Here is a 15,986-nt window from a genome sequence, read left to right as displayed (position 1 = left end):
GGGCACCTGTGTGGCTCAGTCGGTTGGGAATTCAACTTCAGCACAGGTCATGATCTCACAGTGAGTTCAAGCCCTACATCGGGCCCTGTGCTGACAGCTCAGAGCCTGGAGCCTGCTTCGGATTCTGTGTCTCCCTCTCTCTCTGCTCCTCCCCTGCTAGCACTCTGTCTCTCAAAAATGAATAAAATGTAAAAAAAAAAAACTATCAAAAACATAAATGTAGGGGCTTAAACTATAAAACTCTTAGACAAAAACATAGGAGCAAATCTTCATGACTTTGGATTTAGCAAGAGATTCTTAAATTTGACAATAAAAGTATAAGCAGAAAAAGGACTATATTTTCAAGGTTACTAATGTAGAGAAATGTTTTATTAAGCAACAGAAGAATTCAACAATTTGAAAATTCCTGGAAGATCAATTCTGTCTGTATCAGGAGGGCATGATTACACTTTGTCACAGCATGTTTGATAATTGATGCCCATGTTGATGTTTTCAAGACATCAAAAAAGAGTTAAAATATATGCAGTACAGAAGGGCAACTATCCAATGTGTTTTAAATGGACTGGTATGTAAATAGATATAAGTTGATTATCTGGAAAAGGCCATCATAAGGGACATTTCTATCCTTAACAGAGCCATATAAGGAAAGTGTTAGTCTGCCCCTGTTCAGGTGCTACCCTCCTGTTGAGTTTAACTCCTCTTAAGGAGGAAAATGTTATAGAAAGACTGTTTCGTCCTTGTTTTCAGGTGTTGTTGTGGCCAGCTTACCAACCAGCATATCCCCCCTCTGCCAAGTGTAACATCCAGCAAAAATGAAGAGGAAAATAAACAGGTGGAGACTCAGCCTGAAAAATGGTCTGTCAGCAAACACACCCAGACCTACCCAACAGATTCCTATGGAACTCTTGAATTCCAGGGTGGTGGATACTCCAATAAAGCCATGGTAAGACAGGCTTTAAAAAGGGATGCCACTATGTAAGCTCACAGTCTCTGTCAGAGGCCCAGTCTCCCAGCTCCCCAGACTGCAGACACCTGGGTCTTCTTTCAGGGTGTGACTCAGTCTTCCTAGATATTTCATTGCAAAGGGAAGAAATATAACTGCACACTCAACTTTTTAGCCATGAGATTTGGAAACTGAGCAATCTTATAAAGAGCACGTAGTGTCACTAAGTTCATACCAGAATTGTGAATCTACAAATCATGCAACCATACTCATCACTGAGTGATGAGTGAGAAATTACGCTATTTGTTTTTTGAGGTTGTTTGGGGTTTGCTTTTGTTTTTTATAACTGTGAACCTTCCACTCCCCCTTGAATGGGTTAGGAGTGTCTGGAAATATTTCCCTCTGAAGTTCATCCACAGCCTCCCTGGGCCTGCATTCAGCTGGCCCAAGAAGACTAAGGTCTTTCACATTTTCACGTAAACAGGGAGTGTCCTCTGCCTTTCAGATGAGCCCTGCCAGAGAGGGGAGGCGTCAGCACTGTGATCCCTTTCAGCTAATTCTGAATAATACTCCCACATGTCCAGTCAGATCGTTTTTGCAATTTCATTTTATTCCACTGGCCCAATGTCATTGTACAAATAAAATTCAGTTGCGTTCCAAATAGTACAACAGAGTCTTCTGGAATGGCACTCTACATATCGGCATGGACACAAAGAGGCTGTTCATAGGGGCAAAGGCATCTGACCATTCATTTCTTCTTCACCTTGGGGGGTGGTCAAATCCAGAGATTAACCCAGGATCCCCATTGTCAGCACCAACACAATGTGGCCAGTGAGCACTCCCTCAACAATGCCCTGTCTAACCTCTGGAGACATAGTTCTAGCTGGGCCCCTTTGGAATTGATTTTTTTCAAGATTGAGGGTTGCCAGGTAAAACACAGGACACCCAGCTGTATTTGGATTTCAGATAAACAAGAGATAATTTTTTAGTATAAGCATGTGCCAAATATTGCATAGGTCATACTTACGATAAAACATTTTTCAATGTTCACATAAAATTCAAATTTAACTGGGTGTCCTATATTTTTATTTGCTAAATCTGGCAACTCTTCCAAAGTTCCTTTCCCTCACTTAGCCACAGACTCACACAGAAGGACAGAAAGCCAAAACCAAAAGTGGTTGGACACGAACAGTAACCCTGTTCCCCTGTGATACAAGAGGAAAACCAAGAACAGGTACAAGCAACACATACTCTTTTGCAGTATATCCGTGTATCCTATGACACCAAGCCAGATTCGCTGCTTCATCTCATGGTTAAAGACTGGCAGCTGGAACTCCCCAAGCTCTTAATATCTGTGCACGGAGGCCTCCAGAACTTTGAGATGCAACCCAAGCTGAAACAGGTCTTTGGAAAAGGTCTGATCAAAGCCGCCATGACCACTGGGGCCTGGATTTTCACTGGGGGCGTCAGTACCGGTAAGTGCAGGCCCCTCCCCTTCCTGTAAACATACAAACCCAGAGCTCAGTATAGTTCCCAAAGAGTTGTTGAATAATTAAGATCAAAAAAACAAAACATATTGCAACCTGACAATATTTATGACAGAAGTGAAATCTTTGTCCAGTAGCTTATTTTTTTATTTTTATATTTTAGTGACAATGGTCAACATTTCCAGCACCCATGATGTGCCATTCCTCGAACTGAGTCCTGTACAAGCCTTGTTCTCACTGAGGCCCTTGACAATCCTTTTTGCCCTCCTATGGGAGAGGAAACAGAGGAAGGGAAGGGTTAGGGCCATGCCAAGCAGTCTGACTCTTGACTTTGGCTGAATGTAGCCAAGGAGCCCCACTCACTTCCATCTTTAGGTCTTAGAAATTTGTAAAGGAAATCCCTGTATCATTGCTTTGGTTTTTGGTTTTTGTTTTCCCTTTTCTAGGAGCTAATGCAGGGTGACCAGTTATCATGAGCTCAGACTTCCGGTGTACTTTCTTTTAATGATGAAGATCATTATGCTTCAACCCTATTCCATAGGGAATGGACTGGTTCAGAGAAGGGGTCCCTAAAGTTCATAAGTAATGGTATGATGGGAGGAAAGGGCCTAAAAATATGATCCATGGCTATTTGTAGGTGTTATCAGCCACGTAGGGGATGCCTTAAAAGACCACTCCTCCAAATCCAGAGGTCGGGTTTGTGCTATAGGAATTGCTCCGTGGGGCATCGTGGAAAACAAGGAAGACCTGGTTGGAAAGGATGTAAGTGTTTTCTCCCCAGATATTGGCAATTTTTCAAATCAAAGTCTTTATATTGAGATAACTGTGAATTTCCTTGCAGTTGTAAGAATAATAAAGAGAGGTCCCATATGTCCTTCCTCCTTTTCCCAATGATAACATGTTGCCAAATGTGGAATAGTATCACAACCAGGATATTCATATCAATATAGTCAAGATACAGAGTATTTCCATCACCATTAGCATCACTCATGTTGTCCTTTAATATCCATGCCTAATTCTCTCTGACCTCTACCATCTCTTTAACCTCTGGCAGCCACTAATCTTCCCCTTATCTCTATAATTTTATTATTTCAAGAATGTTCTATAAATGGGATCATGCACTATGTAACCTTGAAGACTGCTGTTTTGTGATTTTTTTTTTATTGTTGTTGCTTTATTCCACATTCCTAGAGATCCATCCAGGTTGTCGTGTGTATCAATGGTTCGTTCCCTCTTATTTCTGAGTGGTTTTCCACGGTATGGGTGTATACCACAGTTAGTTTACCTGTGTATCTGTTGAAGCGCATCTGGTTTGGCTATCACAAATGAAGTAACCATTAATGTTCATGCACAGGATATTGTGTTACTGTCAGTTTTCATTTCTCTGCAGTAAATGCCCAGAAGTGTGATTGCTGGGTTGTCATTATCTAAAATGATTTATTTGTTTTTTTCTAATTTAATATAGAAATTTGCAAACAGAAATTTTCAACAGAGAGAGGACAGGGAAGCAAGAGTAGGTTTAAGTGCACAGTTAGATGAAGTTGCCACTACATACGTATGTATACTGCCTGCTTTCCCTGATAGTCTTAATGTCTACATTCTGCAGCGCTGATCTATGTTGTGCATTTTGCCAGGTAACGAGAGTGTACCAGACTATGTCCAACCCCCTAAGCAAGCTCTCTTTGCTCAACAACTCACACACTCACTTCATCCTGGCAGACAATGGCACCCTGGGCAAATACGGTGCCGAGGTGAAGCTGCGGAGGCAGCTGGAGAAGCACATCTCTCTGCAGAAAATTAACACAAGTAAGTTCTGGCAAAGCCAATGGGTGCTGGGCTGCCACCCCTGCCATGAAACCCAGGCTTAAATGGAAACTTCTCAAGTGTGTTTAGAGTTTCCACTTTGATTCTCATCAGATCCATAGAACAACAGATCAACAGACTTGTCTAGAGCCCTTAGGCTGGCCAGGTACCAAATCACACTTGCTGAGCTGTGTGGTGATACTCTGCCCCAGGTTTACAGGGAGGGGCCATGTGAGAAACAGCCCTACAGCAGTTGTCATGGTGACAGCATTGCCCACCATGTTGCCCAGTGTAATTACTGTAGTTATTTTTGTAATGTTTGAACAAGAAGAAAGTTCCTCACTCAAAGACATAGTAGGATTTCTCCTGTCAACTAAGTGTTAGTTGATCAGTAAATTAAATATCTCTGTAGCTCTGGGTCTCTCACCCAGACTAAGGTGGGCTGGATGGGGAGACTTGTGGAGACAGCCACAGGAAACATCTGCTCCCCATGGCCCCACCTGTCCTGGTTCAGGTGGCACAGCCCTACAGCAGGGCTGTCTCCAGGGGGTGGGTGGTGAGGTCAAGCTCAAGAGAAAGGAACAAACCACAACCAGATGAAATGATAATGACTGGTTAGGATGAAAATAACTGTTGTTATCTCTTGAAATGTGCTCCCACTCTGGCAATACTTATTGCCAAAATATTATTAAAAGATTTTAAAGACTATTTTGTTTTCACCATCCCTGATAAGGTTTTTGTGAAAGCCAGTCTAAGGCCTGGAAATGGCCATTGTCAAGCCCAATTAAGGACCTGTGAGCACAAGTGGTTAGAATGGTTGCCTGCAAAGGGGACTGTGGATAAACTACTTGGTGACTGACTTTTTTGTTCTCACATTTTTAATTGTCTTGGACTCATAACTTTTCACACTGCCCAACTTCATCTGGCCATGTGACTTGTGGGCTTCCCTTTGTCATCCTTTGCCTAGGGCTCTGAGTGAGGCAGGGACAGCAAAGGGGTGCTCAGTCGTCACCTCTCACAGCTTGGAGCTTCGGGGGATCCAGCCTATACCAAGAAGAACCAATTTTGCCCTGTTTCTAGAAAATGAAGCGATTTGGCCACCATATTCCTGAAGATTTAGAATGTCAAGCCTTGCTTGGCTTGGAAATCTCAAAGGCAGGGTCCGCCTCATCTTTACCTGTTTTTCCGGTATCTGTTGGCTGGGACCTGGCACAAAGCAGACCCTCCATGCATATTCGCTGAAATGAACTTCACTGAGATAATCTTGGTAGGAGAAGAGAAAGTTGTTCAAAATTTTTTAGAGTTCCTGACTATAGAAATGCATCATGGAAGCAAACCAGAAACTCTGAATTTGGCCACTTGAAATGTTTAGATTTCCTCCTAATGTATGCTAGCAGATTTTATCTGAAGGCCTTCAGAACTATGAGACCAAGGACATTTCTCCTACTTGCCATTTGTTAATGTTGATCAAGTAACTCCCATCACAACTAATGGACGCCTGGGGAAACACGCTTAGAATATAACTTGTCCTGGCCAATCTGGGGTAAAATTGTCAAGTAGACAAATTTGTCTCTGTGGCTCTTCCACTCCCACTGTCCTCCCTCTCCAGAATCTCAGATTCTTGGACTCCTCCTGCTTCCTCCTGCTTCTCAGAGTTCACCCTGCTTGTTCTGCCTCCAGAAGTTAGCCTGTCCCTACCACATTCCCAAAGATTCCTACTATCTGATGGAGACAGGGGAGGACTCAGGGAATAAGTTACTAACTGATGGGTTAATAATGGTGGTCCAAGTTGCCCTTTCAGGTAATTTGTGCCATGTCGTTGGTGTGTATGATAAATGTGTTTTATGTTGCAGGGCTGGGACAGGGTGTGCCTGTCGTGGGCCTGGTGGTGGAAGGAGGCCCTAATGTGGTTTCCATTGTCTTGGAATATCTCCGAGAAGACCCTCCAGTCCCCGTGGTGATTTGTGATGGCAGTGGGCGAGCCTCGGACATTCTGTCTTTTGCACACAAGTACTGTGAAGAAGGAGGGTAGGATTTCTGACATGTTACAAAGGGTGGGTTTTTAACTGCCTTCTTGTTAGGCCAAGAAGAAAACCCTAAGTGATACATTTAGCCATTCCAAAAATGCTAAATAATGAAGATTTACTAGATCTCTCCCATTTTCTGAGGTCAGCATGTGAGGGCGCTGTCAAGAGCATGATGTTTCTTACAGAATTCTTTCTCTGGGGGAATATACTCTCTTCCAACTTCATTTTCCCTTATAAGGTTTTCAACCAGCCTGGAATTTAGGACACGTGTGAATGCAGTTTTTGACTGTGGTCCCTTTTTGTCTCCTAGCCTGGGATACCCTCCAATGGTAAAGTTTCAAATCAAAGACACCAGACGGACATAGAGTTGTCTGATTTATTCATGTACAGATTTAACTCATATTGTTTCCTTCTCTTTTGCATTTCCTTTGAACAGGATAATAAATGAATCCCTCAAGGATCAGCTTCTAGTTACCATTCAGAAAACATTTAATTACAACAAGACACAATCTCATCAGCTGTTTGCAATTATAATGGAGTGCATGAAAAAGAAAGAACTCGTAAGTGTCTTGAGTTTATTTCCAAACCAGCTCCACAGAGAGAATTATGTTTCCTTTCTAATTCTGCCCATATGTGCATGATGGACTTGTTCATATTTTAATTTCAGACTTTTCCAAGGGGCAGTTTACAAATCCCTACCAAATTGGCTGTTATGCCCACGTGATAGAAACAGACTAAGCATGCACAGGGAAGGGACCCAAGTGCTTTCAGAGCTTAGCACACATTAGGTGACACCATGCTACTTTGTACCAGTTCTGAGGTTTATGATATTAATCATATGTAAAGCCATGAGGAGCGACAGACACACCCTTTTAGGTGCACTTACAAAATTCTATCACTTCACTCTCCAAATACAGTAATTATTTCCCACTCCTTGCCTCCCTAATTATGCTTGTAAGGAATACACACAAGGTAGCCCCTTCAAAATTTTAAATCTAGAGGGATGCCTGGTTGGCTCAGTTGGTTGAGCATCCAACTTCAGCTGAGGTCATGGTGTCATGGTTCATAGGTTCAAGCCCTGCATCGGGCTCTGTGCTGACAGCTCAGAGCCTGGAGCCTGCTTCAGATTCTGTGTCTCCCTCTCTCTCTCTGCCCCTCCCCCACTCATGCTCTGTCTCTCAAAAATGAGTAAATATTTAAAAAAATTTTTTTAATTCTAAATCTACAAATTTCCTACAACTGTAGCAGTTTTCTGAGTAGAAATTATTTTGTCAACTTGGTAGCAATTTAGATATTGGAGTATGTAGATACTGAATGGGCTCTTTCCTCTTGAGAGTAGTGGAGTAGATTGGGTAAATAATAAAATAGGTATCCAGGCAAAGACTCAGAGTCAGGACGATCAAAGTTATCACTTGTGGAAATGAAAGACACCTGGCTTAAAATCATTCCACTTCCAGAATCATTGAATCGCATATCAGTCTCTATGGTCCTTTAAAAAAAAAATCCAATTCTCCCTTTCAACTTTGCTTTACTTGGTCTTTTCATGATTAACTTGTTTTCAGGTCACCGTGTTTAGAATGGGTTCCGAGGGTCAGCAAGACATCGAGATGGCAATTTTAACGGCCTTGTTGAAAGGTGAGCTCTCAGGAAACAGTGACTCCTGGCCTCTCAGTGCTGGCCTAGGCCAGGGCTTTGCTCATGGCCAAGAAACCACACTCCCTCTTCTCCTGCCAGGAACAATGTCTACTGGTGATCGAATCCAGAGCCAGTCAGGCTGCCTGGAGTTATCTCACTGTGAAGCTATGGCAGAACAACAAAGCTCACGATGGGTGTCTTGGGAAGGGGTATTTTCTGCGGGTGCCAATGGACCATGTGGGCGGAAGTCAGACCAGTTTCTATTCATAACTAGTTCATTAAGGGTTTCCTCATAGAGGGGGAACATGGGTGGTTTTTCATTTGCCATCACTGCAATGATTTGTTCAATTTCCCCATCCTGCTCCTAATGATAGGCTATGACCTGGCCACTCACAGGGTCACTCTAGGACACACATTTCTTCTCTGCCTCTTGGCTACTCTAGGACAATGAGAGGGCAGGGATGAGAGAGGAGAGTGTCACCATCGGACCAGGTGCCTGGCAGTGCTGTGCTGGTCTCCCCACGGCTGGGGGCTGGTGCTCTTGGCCTGTGCCCACCTTTGGCCTGAAAGGGCTGATGTCAAGGCAGTTCCAGGGCTTCTGCCCTCCTGCAGATGAGGGTCCTGGAATCACCAGGTTCCTCCTCTGTCCCTTCAGGGACACCAAGCCAAGCAGACATGGAAAGAGGTGGCCTCCAACCTCCTCCCAGGCAGCTCTTTGGGAATATGGAGTTCTTAGCTTTGGGGCCTGAGTAGTCACTCAGGAACAAGAGAAAAAGCAGGAGTGCTTAGTTCCAGGCTGGCGTGAGCCAGCCCAGGGAAGCCCGTGCTCACCTCCCAGCACCTGCTGGGGCAATCCAGGCATGGAGTGAGAAAAGCTTTGTTTCTTGCCTTTCCAGGGACAAATGCATCAGCCCCGGACCAGCTGAGCTTGGCACTGGCTTGGAACCGCGTCGACATAGCACGAAGCCAGATCTTTGTCTTTGGGCCCCACTGGCCGGTGAAACTAAGTGTTTTTCATCTCATACTAGCATGACCTTGTATAGATGATATATTAGTATGTTCTCCCTCATTACACAGATCTCAAGAAATTATCTGGGGTTTCTGATGATCCAACGTTAAATGCATTAGGGTCATTAGATGTTGCTATTTAACTTCCAAGAACCAGAAAGAAGAGCCACTAGCACTAATTATAGATTCAAAACAGTACTCTTGAAGAAATAACCACTAAATATTTTATCTTTGCTGGTGAAGTGGGTTTTACCCTTTTAAAGAAAAAGAAGAAAGAAAATAGCCCATTAAAATTAAATACAACAGTTGCATTGAGAGCATCGTCTTTTTAAATTATGTTCCATGGTACCCTGGAGGCCTAGAGAATTCTAGGGTGGGGGGGTCTTTGGGGTGTGGTATGTATGTGTCTGTGTGTAGCATGTGTGTGGTGTGTGTTATGTGTGTGGTGTGGTGTGTGATGCCTGTGTATGGTTTAGTGTGTGTGTGGTATATATCTGTGGTATCTGTGTGTGTATAATAATGATTAATGTGTGACAGGATGTTTGTGGGTGTGATACAGCTAGGTGTGTGTGTGTGTGCAGAATGAGCATGTGTGGTAATCACCTCTAGGCTTTCTTATTTCCTGATGGTTTCATTTTCACGCCAGCCTGTTTTCATCTCATGAATGCCATACCTGAGGATACAAATTGGATGTTTTAAAGTCCTCTTCTGTTCCCTAAATTATCTCTATTTTTCTCCCTGGTCAGCTGCTCCCATTTGTCCACTTTGTCTTTTTCTGTTGCAGATCCTGACTTGTCCATCCCCATTTCCAGGATGGGACCAATTAATTATAGGAATCTTACTTTGCCATTAAACAGCTCTGCTTTGCCATGTGCAGATTGGAACAGACTAGTGAGGCTCTGGACCTCTCTATACAGGTCCTTCCAATGATTTAGCGACCATTCTTCCAGTTTCTGCCTGGGGGTGAAGCCCAGGAATGCAGTTACTCTTCACCTGCCCAAGGGGGTGTTGGCAGGGCACACAAGAGGGGATGGGGGATGAATGGCCTCCTGTCCTGTAGACAGTCCTGCCACTGATCACCATGCTTTCTACCCATCATTAGCTCTCATTCTCTGAAAATCTGGTCCTACCTCTACTGCTACCTTCACATTACTCCTGGTTTACTCCTTCATGGTTTTAACTACCCATTAGTATTTCCGCAAATTTGTTAATAGCTCTTGTCTGCCTCTTCTCCTTGAAATAGATTTTTCTTTATCATAGTCTTCTGTTATCATTTCCATGAGGAGGAAGGGCAAGCAGGAGACATGTGATCAAGACTGCAACCTGGAACCAAAATCCTTCTCAGTCTCGCCATAATGCAGTATATGGTCTCCAAAAGCTTCCTTTAATGGTTGAAGCACATGATTAACTATGTGCTGTGAATCTATAGTCTTTCTAGAATTCTTGACATAATAGAGAACTTGTGGTAGGGAGTATTTGATAATTACTACACAATAAATCAATCCTAGGTCTGATTGGTTATATTTTATTAGTCAATATTCTTCTATTTTTTTTTATTAAGTACAAAAATAAAAACTGTCCCCAAAAAACTCTTTGTTAAGGGTTTTGTTAAAAACATAACAAAAACTGAGGCACGTGGGTGGCTCAGTTGGTTAAGTGTCTGACTCTTGGTTTTGGCTCAGGTCATGATCTTGCTGTTCGAGCCCCACGTAGGTGTCTGAGCTGACAGTGTGGAGCCTTCTTGGGATTCTCTCTCACTCTCTCCTGCCTTTCCTAGCTCTCTCTCTCAAAATAAATAAACTTTAAACCAATAATAACAACACAGAGAGAGGTAGTAGTGTTTGATATATACATATAACAAAGTAATTGATTTATATTGAGTCATAAAAACTTGGACTAACAATTTTTTAAGGGAATAGGCTAAACTCCACCTGAGCATGTAGGAGCAAGGTTTAGGGACATCTAGACCACTGCCCATTTTAAAGGCCAAAATCTATAAACCTTGGCCAGCTTCACTGAGATTTCTGAAACAGAAAGAAATATCTGCATATTTTTTATGATGAGAACCATTTATTTGGCTTCCATCTGTGGACAAGGGCTTATCCTTTGGCAAAACCATGAACTAGAACCTTAAATTCAAAGAAATTGGTAACAATACCTGATATTTGGGTCACACACCCATGTTTTACCCCATGTGTTCACATATATGAGCATTACTGGACCAGCCTTCACAACTCTGAAATAGATCTGATTGCCCTCATTTTATAGTTTGGAAAAATAAATTGATATCCCAAGAGGTTAAACAATTTTTCCCAAGTTTATTCATGACACTTCTAAACAGCATGTAGATCAAAGAAGTCTCAACAGAAATTTTAAAATATTTTCAACCAAATGAAAATGAAAATACAACTTAAAATTTGTGGGATACAGCAAAAGCTGTAGGGAAATTTCTAGCATTGAATGCATATATTACAATATATTAGAATAAAAATTAAAGCACAAATCAATAACATTGAAAACAGGGGTTCCTGGGTGGTTCAGTCAGTTAAGCGCCAGACTTTGGCTCAGGTCATGATCTCACGGTTCATGGGTTTGAGCCCCGTGTTGGGCTCTGTGCTGACAGCTCAGAGCCTGGAGCCTGTTTCAGATTCTGTGTCTCCCTCTCTTTTTCTGCCCCTTCTTGGTTCACACTCTGTCTCTCTCTCTCAAAAATAAACATTTTTAAAAAATTTAAAAAAAAATAATAATGAAAACAGGAAATCAATGGAGAAAATCAACAGAAACCAAAATCTAAATCTTTGGAAAGATCAATGAAATTAATAAGCCTCTAACTAGGCTAAGAATACTAATATCAGGAACGAAAGAGAAAACATCACTACAGACTCCATGGACATTATAAGGATAATAAAGGAGTATTATGAACATTATCCCCAGCAAGTGATTGTTTAATCCATATTTGAGGTTGCAAATAGGAATTTCCTCTCTCCAGATGTGGTCCATGCCATCCCTTATCCTTCTAAAAGAGCAGTGCCCACAAGTTAACATCTTGTGCAGCCCCAAACGGGACTGTCATCTGCCTTAAGCTGGATCTACATGTCTAGCAATACAACAAATATAATCTTTCACTCATATTAAGTTTTCATCTGCAGCAATTCCCAAGGGTTTTGTCATGCTTACACCTGATAAACCACATCTTTCTGTTCTGAGGTTAGCTGTTCTGGGGCCCAGATGGACCCAGGTGGAAGATATCTTCCTTGTTACACGTCACCTTGCTAGATTCAGTCCATTATGTCAGCTTATCAAAATTTTTAAATTTCAATTATGTCACCCAATCTACTTACCATCTCGTTTTCCTTTCAGCCGACTCAAATGCTAAAGTACCCAACCCTCTCTCCAGCCTGTCACACCTCTCTTATTATTTGTGATTCTTCCAGAATAGTTGTCTCTAAGGTATTTTAATCGAAAGAGCCCTTTCTACACATGGCATCTTGAGTAGAGCAGCAACATATAAAGCAAATAAGAGCTGAGCCCACCCCATTGGCCACCTTTCCCCAGGCAGCCCCTGAAGCCCCTCTTCAGAGTAAAGGGCTCTAGTGGCCCTGGCTAAAAGCTACCACTGTAACATTACCAACCACCCTCTTAGAATCCTAAAGTGTGACCCTTGAAGGAAGAATGGGTGAGTTGTTTGACCATCTAGGAATATTCTTATGATGCCTGACCATATCTACTCCATCTTTAATTCTCTTCAATGACAAAGACAGACGTTAAAAAAGAAGAGGAAGGATTCTACTCCTTCTCATTCACTCAGCAGCAGCAAATGGTGGAAATAATCTCTTCTTTGGCTTTCTTGAACCAAACCATTTTTTTAAAAATCCCTATTTTTACTCATTCATTCACTTAACAAATGTTGGTCAACCACTTCCTATGATAGGTTCTAAGGACAGAGGGGTGAATAAAACAGACCTTTCACAGCCCTTCTAGAACTCTCTGTGTAGTGTTGGTGTGGACATGGTGTGACGGGGTGGGCAGGGAAAACGAGGCAGACAAGAAACAGATAATCAGATGAATAAATATTGAATTGTAAATTGTAATAATTGTTAAGAAGGAAAAACGCACATTTCCATGAGACAGAATGTGGGGAATGGGAGGGCTACTTTTTATTGAGACACCAGGGAAGACCTTGCTGAAAAAGTGGAATTAATGCTGAGACCAAATAGGTGAATAGATGCTGGCTGGTGAAGACTGAAGGGAAAGCACCTTCCATCCAGAGAGAAGAGCATGTAAGGAGCCTGAAGCAAGAAAGAACTGGACATTTTCAAATAACTTACCGAAGAAGAAAAAAAGGCCAGTGTGGCTAGAATGCTGAGAAGGGAGTGACTCAGGAGGAGGTTGCAAGCCAACCAGGAGCTGTGCATTATGAGCACTGCAGACCTGGTATAGGAGAGAAGGCTGGGTCCGAGAGCTTGGGGAACCACTTAAGGACTTTTCTTTTCCTGAACAACAATAAATATTATCTCACACAGTGTCTGTGGGTCAGGAATTTGGGTGTGGTTCAGCTGCGCAGTTCAGGCTCAGGCACTCCCATGAGATTATCCTTAAGCCATATGCTTGGGCTGCAGTCATTTGAAGGCTTGACTGGGGCCGGATGATCCACTTCAGGATGGCTCACTAAATAGTTGGCAAGTTGGTTGTTGGCCTCAGTTTCTCCCCACATGAATGCTCCATAGGACTGCTTGAAGCTCCTCATAATAAGATGGCTGGCAACTTTTGCTCTTCCATCAGGTCTTTCCCCTTTTGTTTCCTCAACTGCTGTATCATCTTGTTTTTGCTTTTTTCCCCCCAATTTTTTAAAAGTCTTATTTATTTATTTTGAGAGAGACAGAGCATGAGTGGGAGAAGGACAGAGAGAAAGGGACACAGAGAATCCCAAGCAGGATGGAGCCCAACGTGGGGACTGAACTCACGAAACCATGAAATCATGACCTAAGTCACAACCAAGAGTTGGACACTTAACCAACTGAACCACCCAGGTGCCCCACCCCCGATTTTTTTGTTGTTGTTGTGGTAAAAGTCATTTAAGGAAAATTTACGAGGATGCCTGGGTGGGTCAGTCGGTTAAGCAATTGACTCTTGATTTTGGCCCAGGTCATGATTTCGTGAATTAGAGCCCCGCAGCTGGCTCCGAGCTGACAGTGCAGAACCTCCTTGGGATTCTCTCTCTCCTTCTCTCTCTGCCTCTCTCTCTCAAAATAAATAAACTTTAAAAATATAAATGAATAAATAAATAAATTTACCATCTTAAACATTTTTAAGAGTATAGTTCAATTGAACTAAGTACATTCACATTGTAGTGCAACCATCACCATCACCCATCCATAAGACTCTTCATCTTATAAAACTAAAATTCCATATCCATGAAACAATAACTCCCCATTTCCTACTTCCCCCAGCCCCTGGCACTCCCATGTTACTTTCTGTCACTATGAATTTGACCACTTTAAATACGTCATACAAGTGAAACCATACAGTATTTATCCTTTGATTGGCTTATTTCACTTTGCATAATGTACTCAAGGTTCATTTCTGTGTGGCATATGTTAGAATTTCCTTCCTTTTTAAGGCTTAATCTATTCTGTTGTATGCATAGACCACATTTTCTTATCTGTTTATCCATCAATGGACACTTGGGTTGCTTCCACCTTTTGGCTATTTTGAGTAATGCTGCTATGAATATGGGTATACAAATACCTACTTGAGACCATGTTTTCAATTCTTTTGGATATATACCCAAAAATAGAATTGCTGGATCATAAGGTAAATCTATTTTTAATTTTTTGAGGGGCTGCCAAACATTTCCATGGCAGCGCACCATTTTACATTTCCTCCAACGGTGCATGAGGGTTCCAATTTGTCCACATTCCTGCCAACACTTGGTTTTGATATGGGTCACCTCATTGTGGTTTTGATTTGCATTTCTTTAATGATTAATGATGTTGAGCATCTTTGCATGTACTTGGACATTTGCAGATCTTATTCTGAGAAATGCTTATTCAAGTTCTTTGCTTGTTTTTGAATCAGTTTGGTTTTTGTTGTTGTTGAGCTTGAGCTTTAGGAATACTCGATAAATTCTGGATATTAATCTCATCAGATATGTGATTTGCAAATATTTTCTTCATTAAGTGTGTTGCCTTTACTCTGTTGATACTGTCTTTTGATGCACAAGTTTTTAATTTTTGACGAAGTCCCATTTGCCTATTTTTTCTTTTGTTGCCTGTGCTTTGGTGACATATCCAAGAAGTCATTGCCAAATCCAATGTCATGCCTTGAATCTGTTGATACTCTTTTGATGCACAAGTTTTTAATCTTTGATGAAGTCCCAATTGCCTATTTTTTCCTTTGTTGCTTATGATTTTTGGTGACATGTTCAAAAAGTCATTGCCAAATCCAATGTCATGAATTTGACCTAGGTTTTCTTCCACAAGTTTTATTGTTTTAGCTTTTACATTTAGGTTTTTGATCCATTTTGGGTTAAATTTTGTACATGATGTTAGATGAGGGTCCAACTTCCTTCTTTTTCAGGTGAATATCCAGTTTTCCCAGCACCAGTTGTTGAATGCTGTGTCAAGTTTTCACTGAGGATTATAATTGTCTTGTCTACATGAGGAGTCAGCCAGGACACTCTTTCATCCATATCTCTGCGTTGACCAGGGACCACACAAACTCTCATGGTGCCCTCAATGAAATCTCTACCCTGTCCCACTTAAGTGTTTTAAGCAGGAGAGTTACATGGTTTTATTTACATATTTAGGATCATTCTGGATTTAACATAGAAAATGTGTTGGGTGGGTACAATGGCAGGTAGGAGGAATCCTGTTAAAAGGTTATTGAAGTAATTCAGGGAAGAGACATCACCTGGGGCTAGAGCAGAGGCAGAGGAGAAATAAGAATTGGACATAGTAAAGCAATATTTAGCATTAAACATGATGTGCCTCAAGACAGATTAATCGTGGAAGAGGACAGTGCAGGCAGCAAGATGTCAGCAATCTCCCCCCGTTCTCTGGCTTGCTACTGAGTTCAGGGACA

At 41.9% G+C, this 15,986-nt stretch overlaps 1 protein-coding gene across 11 annotated transcripts in view; it reads left to right on the top strand.

Annotated features, from left to right (window-relative positions):
- Positions 1-15,986, top strand: part of TRPM1 (transient receptor potential cation channel subfamily M member 1) — a 137,940-nt gene that overhangs the window by 71,511 nt on the left and 50,443 nt on the right. For 10 of the 11 annotated variants that reach the window (XM_045448883.1, XM_045448882.1, XM_045448880.1 and 7 more), the window contains 8 exons: positions 748-943; positions 2,205-2,418; positions 3,068-3,192; positions 4,065-4,236; positions 6,087-6,261; positions 6,697-6,820; positions 7,823-7,895; positions 8,792-8,892. In XM_045448883.1, coding sequence (XP_045304839.1) covers positions 748-943; positions 2,205-2,418; positions 3,068-3,192; positions 4,065-4,236; positions 6,087-6,261; positions 6,697-6,820; positions 7,823-7,895; positions 8,792-8,892 — 1,180 coding nt within the window. Of the gene's footprint in view, positions 1-747; positions 944-2,204; positions 2,419-3,067; positions 3,193-4,064; positions 4,237-6,086; positions 6,288-6,696; positions 6,821-7,822; positions 7,896-8,791; positions 8,893-15,986 lie in introns of those variants that run through there. The other variant, XM_045448887.1, reaches the window with a different exon arrangement.

The sequence above is a fragment of the Leopardus geoffroyi genome, chromosome B3 (assembly GCF_018350155.1).
Source record: "Leopardus geoffroyi isolate Oge1 chromosome B3, O.geoffroyi_Oge1_pat1.0, whole genome shotgun sequence".
Taxonomy (NCBI): Eukaryota; Metazoa; Chordata; class Mammalia; order Carnivora; family Felidae; genus Leopardus; species Leopardus geoffroyi.
This window is presented reverse-complemented; position numbering and strand designations above follow the sequence as displayed.